Source organism: Xenopus laevis, chromosome 3L, assembly GCF_017654675.1.
Source record: "Xenopus laevis strain J_2021 chromosome 3L, Xenopus_laevis_v10.1, whole genome shotgun sequence".
In the NCBI taxonomy this organism is placed as follows: Eukaryota; Metazoa; Chordata; class Amphibia; order Anura; family Pipidae; genus Xenopus; species Xenopus laevis.
The window spans coordinates 109,010,572-109,019,975 of NC_054375.1; the positions used below are offsets into that span (position 1 = coordinate 109,010,572).

The 9,404-nt window shown below is 39.0% G+C and overlaps 1 protein-coding gene across 4 annotated transcripts in view; it reads left to right on the forward strand.

Annotated features, from left to right (window-relative positions):
- The window catches only part of sema6d.L (semaphorin 6D L homeolog), a 47,050-nt gene extending 37,916 nt beyond the window's left edge, over nt 1–9,134 (forward strand). For all 4 annotated transcript variants that reach the window (XM_041586784.1, XM_041586783.1, XM_041586785.1 and 1 more), the window contains one exon: nt 5,771–9,134. In XM_041586784.1, the coding sequence (XP_041442718.1) occupies nt 5,771–7,098 (1,328 nt within the window). In that variant the 3' untranslated portion in view covers nt 7,099–9,134. The remainder of the gene's footprint in view (nt 1–5,770) is intronic.
- The last annotated feature ends 270 nt before the right edge of the window (nt 9,135–9,404 follow it).

The following is a 9,404-nucleotide window of genomic DNA, read 5'->3' on the forward strand; positions in this document are numbered from 1 at the left end:
CTGAATGCCTTGTATCTATCTTCAGAGCATATGGATACAAGATCAGAGTGTATATGTATATATATATATATATATATATATATATATATATATATATATATATATATTCATATCACATATTTTATTGCTTTCCCCGCCATTCTGCCTAGACCATAATAGCTTCACTCAGTCTACAAGATGACAAGCGTAGTTAACCCCATACTTGTGTATATTTACAGACAAACTTTTTTTTTGTCCATAAAGGAGATCAATTATAGTAATTATACAAGATAAATACTAGGTATGACTGTATCTTCCACTTTGGGTGGGAGCGGGAGGAGATGCCAGTGCCTAACCAACAATGGAGGAAGCAGGAGACAATACACCAGGGTACAATCGTATAGGAATGATGAATGTTACCTTTCCAAATCAAATTTTTCAATGCAAATTATGTAGCGCTGATTTAAAAAATGTGGCTCAGGTTTCCACTCAGACATTATGGCAGTGTATTTTCATTTATGTATTTTTAAGTTGCATTTATTGTTTCTTTTTTTGGATTCATTTTGAGTACAATGTCCGCACCATTGTTTTGTTCCCATTATTTATTATTGGTTGAAAAAAAAAAAAACACACATTTGTAAGAAGTTTAAGTAGCAATAATCCCTTTTAGTCCAGGATTCTCACTCCAAGCTTTAACCATGGGTAGAGCACATGGGAGAACACCTACGTGGAGCTCTCTAGTACATTATTCACCCTTCTCTCCAACTTCTGCCCAAGATGACCCCTGTCGTGAGAATAAATAGGTTTTATGTGACGTGAAATCAAGTTAAGTGATATTATCAGTGGAGAGGCACTAGCTAGTGTCACACCACAGGGACTTATGTTCCCATGTAGTGACACAAAGTACAGAGCTAATGCAATAATGACCTGCCGTTGTATCAAATTTAACCCTTGCTAGTCTTTGGGACAAGCAAATCTTACAGAAAATAATGGCCATATCTGCACATAGACATATTTGACACACTATGGAATGTTACAAGAAAGCTCCAATCAAGTGCCTTGTGTAACAAAGCTTAGTGTCTTCCTTATAGGGCCTGTTCCTTGTATATATTTGTATTAACTACTGTGCCATGTAGAAATAAAAACAGCTATAAAACACCATTATCCAGAAAGTGCCGAATTAAATCTCCCACAGGGTTCGGTCTTAGTGAATTATTTTAATTTTCAAAATGATTTCCTTTTTCTCTTTAATAATAAAACAGTAGCATTTGCACTTGATCCCAGCTAAGCTACATGAATCCATGTTGGTGGAAAAAATATCATATTGGGATTAATTCCCTGTACCTGGGGCAGCATATTACATAGCACTGTATAAAGTGAAATAGCGATACAGCAAGATGTAGTAAATAAAGACTCTCTTGTTTATTGTTTATTTGATCATTGTTACTCATTTCTGAGTTTGATTATTTGTCCTTTTGTTTGTCTTAGTTTTTATTTTTCATTGAATGTGGCTTTTTTTTTTTTCCGTACATTTGTTCTTTTAAGCACTGCCAAAGCGTAATAACCCAGAGCATTTTGCTCTGAATGTTCAAAGGCCTTGCCTCTAACAAATGCTGGTTCCTTCTGTATTTCTATTATTCCTCATTTCCTTTAGAGGAATGTAAGTCTGCATGTGTAGTCACTTCTTCTAGAACTAACTGGGTTTCAGAGGGTGTTTCTGATTTTCTATGTCTGTGGTGGCTAACATTACCTTTATACTAATAAAGAGTTTTTAGTCAAAACTAACCAAATACTCTTCTTTTAGGGTAATGGTTGCCTGGAGGCAACAGATCTCCCAAAAATGCCTTTACCATTACTATGATGAGAATCGGTGTATGTAAAACGTTTCACATGCAGCGATGCAATGTTATCACTAGAAAATGCCTTCATTGCAAGTGTTTACATGTGGCAATCAAAAAACCCAGCATTTGCATGCAACTCAGATTCCCTAGTTACATTGGGATATTTTAAAGGAAAATTCAACACTTGAGCAAAAAACCCATACCCCCACACCCCATGTAGAGTCCCCCCCCCCCCGGGGAAATGCCCCTAACTTTTTACTTACTCCTGCAGATTCAGGCATCGGAGTTCACCACAGCCATCTTCCGTGTCTTCTTCCGGCACTTCGCCAATTTCCATCCATTGCGACGCATGCTTGTGGCAAACTGGTAAATTGCTCCAACTGCGCATGCAACGATTCGCCGGTCTCAGGCTCTGCTTACCAAAGACCCGGGAAGATGGCTGCGTGGAACTCGATGCCTGAATCTGCGCCGAGGTGGTAAGTAAAAAGTTAGGGGCATTTACCTGGGGGGAGGAGGCAGGGAGTCTACATGGGGTGGGGGGTAGGGTTTTTTTTTTTTTTTGCTAAAGGGTTGAATTCTCTTTTAATGCTCATCCTGTTTGCCCTGAGCATTCCCAGCTAGTGCTCTCTTGCACCACTGGTCCTTCCAAGCCTTTGCCATATTTGCTACATTTTGTGCCTCTTTTGAGATCCATATATCAGGAATGTCCTTCATAAATAGGGACAGGTCCCTGTGTATCTACGAAACGGTCTTATTGCAGGTTATGAAGTGATCTCTGAGAGTGCACATATCAGCTCAATGTACTTACATGCTTAATGAGACTTATGGGCAAAATTTCAGTGTGAGATTAGAGCTCGCCATGGAACAACTCACCCACTTTTTATTCATTCCTATGGGATTTTCAGAAGCATATTTATCAATGGGTAAAAGTTAAGAGTTCACCATTTGGTAAATACACTTGTAAAAATCCAACAGGATTCATTAGAGATTGGTTGAGTGTTTCTCCCGCATGTGGCTTTCCAATGAGTCCATAGAACTGGGGTTTTCAGGCTTCATCAGATATCCTTTTGACTCGGTCACTTTCAGGGATAATGTGACATTAACCAGACACTACAATCCTATAATGAATGCCATGGGCACACACATCATGCCAGTCTTAATCACTGTGGAGATTAACAAGGTAGTCCTTGCTGGTCACACGGTCAGAGAAATATATAGCATGGTGGGCTGCTTATTCTAATCTGCTGCTCTCCCAACTGCTTTTTAGAGAAAAAAAAAACCCAGCAGCTCCAGAGATTCTTTGGTGGCTTAAGGGAGTAGTTGTGGTTCAATAACAGCTTGAGGTTGCGAATTGGCCTACATGAAAATGATTTCAATATATATACACAATAAAACACAGTAGCAGTACTTGAATACATTGAGAGACAATGTGACTGTTGCTTCATATACAGCTTCAATAAGATGTAGTATATTAACCAAACCTGAATTGTCACTGAAAAAGTCACAGTTGTCTATTCTGCACTTTTTCACCAGTGTGTGTCTGCAGTTTTCCCTGTGCATTAAACAGAACTGCACAATGATCTGTATGTTTGGCACACCTCTCATGCACAGTCATCAGCATTGGCATGAATATTCATGGGCATTTCTGTGCACAGTTTTTCACCAGCTGCTGCCTGACAGGAAGAGAAATGGGAAGCTTAGGAAATTGCACTTGTGGGCACCGATCTTCTTATTCATCCCTAGACTAGTTTTATATTAGTAACATTACTATCATTTAAAAGCTTATGGTCAGAAACAGAGTTAAGAAGATTGTAAGAATTGGGCTTTGTTGGCCTGTTTGAATTCAAGATGGAGTTTATTTATGGTGGCGAGGATGGACAAGCAGGGCTGGATAGCAGGAGAAAGAAACATTTCAATAACCCATTGTGGATTTAGGTTATGACTGCAGAGGAAGCTCTGCAATTCCTATAGGAGTAGCATTGGCTAGCGTAGGTCAATGGTGCTTAAAGTAACCGTTCAGTGTAAAAATAATAATATATTTAGTTAGGCAAAAATGTAATGTATAAAGGCTGGAGTGACTGGATGTCTAATAATAATCAGAACACTACTTCCTGCTATATTAACTATATTAGAAACATTTTTTTATTTTGCACAGCCTATTTACCCATTTACACTGAACTGTTCCTTTAGAGCAGTAGTCATAATAGCCTTTGGGACAGAAGGACCTGATGGTTGTGCATCAGTTGTCAGAGGGTCTTGGAATCTGCACTTCAATGTGCCAATTTTGCTTTGGGCCCTCAGATGTGATTTGCATGTTCTTGCTAGCCCAGTGAGCACGATTCTTCCTCGTGATCTACTTTAGAACTCTTACAAACCACCAGCTCAATTGAAATTCAGCATCATTTGAGGAAAGTCGTAGATCTGCTGCTGAAAGGACACTGCATAAACCGAATGATAACTCTGCTAAATGCCATCCGCCCTTCATTTAGTGTTTGTATCCACGGGCATTTTGACATCTGCTTGCATGAATTTCAATATTTCTGTATGAGTTTTTTTTGTGATTCTTAGCTCAGTCCCACATTAAGTAATTAAAAAGTTACAGGGAGAAACGTGTACTTTATTTTTTTTTGTGTTTTTATTTGCATTTCTAATCTGCATAGCCAGTCATATTCCAACCTCAAACCTAAAGTGCTGACTGGTTGCAGAGCATGAATGGTTAATTTTTGTTCTTAAATGCTAAAATTAATTCAAGAACAAAAAGAACCACAAATGATTATCATCCTACATATTCAATTTGTAGGATGAAGTTTTTAATGCACACTTTTCACTTATTCCAAGCCCAGTGCCAGTAGTGAACTAGTGTGACGTTTGATGTATTACCCGTTTTAAATGCTTTATGCTGCCCCCAAAAATGCCTATACCAGAAAATACGTAATATACAATATGTACTCAACAGCCAAATTGCCAAAGTAATAGATAAATACTCCATATTCATGTACAACATATAAGGGCTAATTTTCTAAGCTCCTGGGCACAAGATCATGCTCCTTAGTGCTCATTTTAAGAGAACTTTCACTCATGGGGGTGCTGCTCTTTGTGCAAGGTCTGGGCCGGTAGGTGGGGCACCTATGTGCTTACCCTAGCCCACTCCTTTTGAATCTAATGTGGCCTAACGCAAGTCAAACCGCCTTTAAACTTCAATCTGCATTTCTCTGAGAACAGAGGCCTAAGGCTGTTCACACAATGCCCCACAAAGTGGAGTGGAAATTTCCTTTTTTGCACGCTGCATGGGGCATTGTTATTGCACTCTATAGGCTTAGTATACTTTGTACAGGGAAGCAAAAAAGAGCAAACTGCCATATTAGTTTTCAGATAAACCAATAGTTTGGCCCCTGAAGCCTATACAGACCCATCAGGAGAGAACCACATCTTCAACCCGAGGCAGTCCCGCCAAATGGGATTTTATAAAATTCCCAGCAAATACTGTATGTGATTCCTGATCAGATATAAATAGGAGAGGTCATCAATTTGGCCTCATTCATAGGATAATAAGTTACTGACTTGGCCAGTGTGACTGATTGAGCAGTCATGTATGGACACCCTACCTTGGCAAAAACAATTTTTAATTGGTCACTGTTGGGTTATTTCATTAAATCATGATATGAACACAAAATCCTTTACTGATTTAAACTCCTTCTGGTAAATAACCTGTGTCTGTGCACATTCTTTAACTATACAGCCTTACTCAAAAATGTCTTGCCTTTCAACTTGCTTTATTATCAAACACTGTTTTGTGCAACTGTCAGTTGGTTTTAATCATGGCTGCCACATGGACTGGAAATGTTATATAGATGATTCAAAAAGAAACTTATTTAAAGAGCTGTCCATGTACTATATAAACTGTGCTGCTTCCCTAAAACATTGTCATTTGTATTTTTTTTTTTTTTTAGGTGTACGATGGGAGGTACAGTCAGGAGATGCCAACCAAATGGTCCACATGAATGTTTTGATCACCTGTGTACTTGCTGCTTTTGTGCTCGGGGCTTTCATTGCAGGAATGATAGTTTACTGCTACAGGGAGATGTTCGTAAGGAAAACCAGAAAAATTCACAAAGATGCAGAGTCCGCTCAGTCCTGTACAGATTCAAGTGGAAGTTTTGCAAAATTAAATGGATTGTTTGATAGCCCGGTTAAAGAATATCATCAAAGTATTGATTCACCCAAGCACTACACAAACATATTGACTAGTAGGAAGGAACTGCCACCAAATGGAGAAACCAAGGCTATGATGATGGACAGTCAAGGACAGCCACCCGAACTTGCGGCCCTTCCAACTCCCGAATCTACCCCTGTCCTTCACCAAAAGAGCCTGCAGCCTATCAAAAACCAGTGGGAAAAAACACACAACAACTTAAACATTTCACGGAAAGAAACTCCTCTTAAAAGTCCTCAGTTCTTTCCTTCCAGCCCTCCACCCCATTCACCTTTAGCTCATGGGCAAATACCGAGTGCTGTTGTTATTCCAAATGCCACCCACGACTACAATACTTCCTTTTCAAACTCAAATGGCCACAAATCGGATAAAAAATTGCATAACCTAGAGCATTCTTTGGGAAAACAGTCGAGCAAGAGGGACCACAGGCGCTCTGTCGATTCAAGGAATACATTAAATGACTTTTTTAAACATTTGAATGAATCCACTGGAAGCCCCAAAGCTCTTATGGCAGATATTCAAGTAACTCATCAGAATGGTCATCAAGTTCCACATCAAACTTTAATGCTAGATACTATGGGAAACATGTCTGAAGTTCCACCTAAGGTTCCCAACAGAGAGGCGTCTTTGTATTCCCCATCCTCTACTCTTCCCAGAAACAGCCCAACAAAAAGAGTGGATGTACCGTCAACTCCAAATGGGCAAATGACTCCTTTAGAATCACAAAGGAGCTATCATAAGAACTCTTCACAGAGGCATTCAATATCAGCCCTGCCTAAAAATATGAACTCACCAAATGGTGTTTTGCTTTCAAGACAGCCAAGTATTAATCGTGGAGGGTATATGCCTCCAAGTCCCAGCACAAGGATGGACTATATGCAAGGGACACCTATAATAGTTCACCAACAGACTTCTTTGTCGCGGCAAAGTAGTTATACAGGACATGGAACCCTTCCCCGTATGGGGGTAAAAAGGACACCGTCTATAAAGCCAGATGTGCCACCAAAACCTTCGTTTACGTCACAAAATACATCTGTAAGACAGCTAAACAAATATAGCTACTAAGGACAAAAGTCTTGCTTAACGCAAATAAGGTAATGGCGTGATGGTATAAAACAAACTCTGCAGGCAGGTGCCTAGTCATTCCCAAACAAAGTGGCCAAAGAAGCTCTCTTTAGTTTGGTAACATCATGTCTTGCCACCCGCAGATAAAGACGAATGAGCAAAAGAGCAAAACAAAGGAAAGTGCTGGTCATTTAATTTCTTTTGTTTGGCGCATAGTGGAGATGTAGCACAATGCAATGCTACGTGAGGGTTTGTTTTTTTTTTTAAACAGTACCACATTTAACGATATACTTGAAAACTGGCTTCATTTCAAACCACCGCCGTCTGTACCCATCCCATTTAATGTGAACGTTTGTTGTGTATGCATTCACCTTGCCTCTTGCACAAGTCCCACAAAGTTGTCTTGATCAAAGTTTGCGTTAAAGCTTCCTACTGTCTCCAGCCAATTATTTGTCACGTACAGCTGTACTCCACTGATACACCAGATCTTAGTATTTGCTATCTGTGCAAGTGTCCTGTGCACACAAACGGACCCATAGAGATTTTTGTGGCTACTCCTGTGTTATGGAACTGTTTCCATTGAGCATGGCAAACATATGATGTACTTCCATGCCATACAGAGCCGTTTGTATCTGGGAGAGACAGAGCTGCCTTTCTTTTCTGATAAACATGGCTGAACGAGGTATCTTGTGCAAGAACGTAAAGATTCTTAGTAAGGTTATGCTGCTATTTAATCAATATTGTGTATTGTCACTGGAAAAGCTACTGAGGATCTTTAACTAGTTTAGAAAAAAAAAAATATAAGTGTATTACGTTGCTCGGTTACCACGATCGGAATTGTAGTGCCAGTTCCATTTCCCTATTGTTTCTATAAATGCAGCCCTTAATAGCGGAACATTATTACCGCTCCTAGTTGCCATAGGTGTAGTGACGGTGAAATTGCCACTGCTACAGTACTACGTTCAACTATAGTGCAATTATGTTCATTTCATCTTTTAAAAGGTCATGCAGGCAATGACGATGTTCTGTAAATAGATGTGAGGATACCCGAATCTGTGCATTTTGTGCCTTATTCATGAGAATACAATTACTGTAGCCTGTCAAAGTGTCTTCAGTGCAGCGTATTATCCGAGTGTCAGATCCAATTTGACTGAGTCCTTTCAACCACTAAATACAATAAGAATGTAGGCGGCAGTCAGAACTACCAACTCTTCGATCGATGCCATTCTAGGAATTAAATACAGATTTCTAAACTAAAACAACACCTGCTAAAATTGGTGCAAGACGTTTCCAAGATTTGACAGCAGCGGCTGGTGACGGATATTCGGCACAGATGGATGTTTGAGCTGAGAAGATGCACATAAGCATATTGTTTATTGTACATAGATAGAATATGCTCAAAACTGAGGCTGCATTCGTTTTATTCAAGAGAATATCCATTTTTTAAAAAAAAAGTAATTTGCAAACTGACAGGAAGCAAAATTGGCTTATTCTCTTTGTCTGAAAAGAAAGTATTCACTTGTGTTTGTTTATGGCCAAAGTTGGGGGTAATGTTTTTATACTGAATGAATACCAGTTATGCAATTTGCCATCCATTTTTCCAGCTACAAAGGCTGACGACGTACGTTCGTATTTGAGAAAGATTAAGAGCACTTGAGACTGAAAAAAGCCAAACCAGAAAATCCTTTTAACCCGGGTAACTTTTTACTGCCTTGTAGATCGTAATGTGAGTTCTATCAGTATTTACGTTGATGTTTCTAACATTCAATCTAGGCAAAAACCATTTTCATTTTATTACAAAAAAAAGTGCTTTATCCATTTGTGCAAAGGTAAAAAAAAAAAAAAAATAAGGCAGATTGTAACTTTTTTTCTATTGGTCCAGCATAGAAAAGTAACCATGCAAATAAGTTGCTCTATCCTGTTCCTTAGTCTCTTTAAAGGGTAGATATCTTGTATTGTGAATGTGTAAATAATTCTGTACTATTTGGGTTTTTAACACAGCATGTAAAGAAAAAAAATAAAATATCCAATTGAAAGTGTCTGTGAGTCTTGAATGGAATGGTTCAGAAGAGCTTTGCACAGTAGTACCTGTAAAGGTTGGCCATACATGTTACAATTATGATCCTTCCTGGTGCAACCATTGGTCACAGGGAAAGATCCTTTGTTTTCAATACAAATAAACAATAGAATTCTACCTTCATCTGACAATTCAGCAGTATCCCCTTGCCAAATTTTAGCCCGATATCCAAGTCTTTTGCCAATAATGGTCGCCTCATCTCCCACCATAAACAAACCGAATTTTGAAC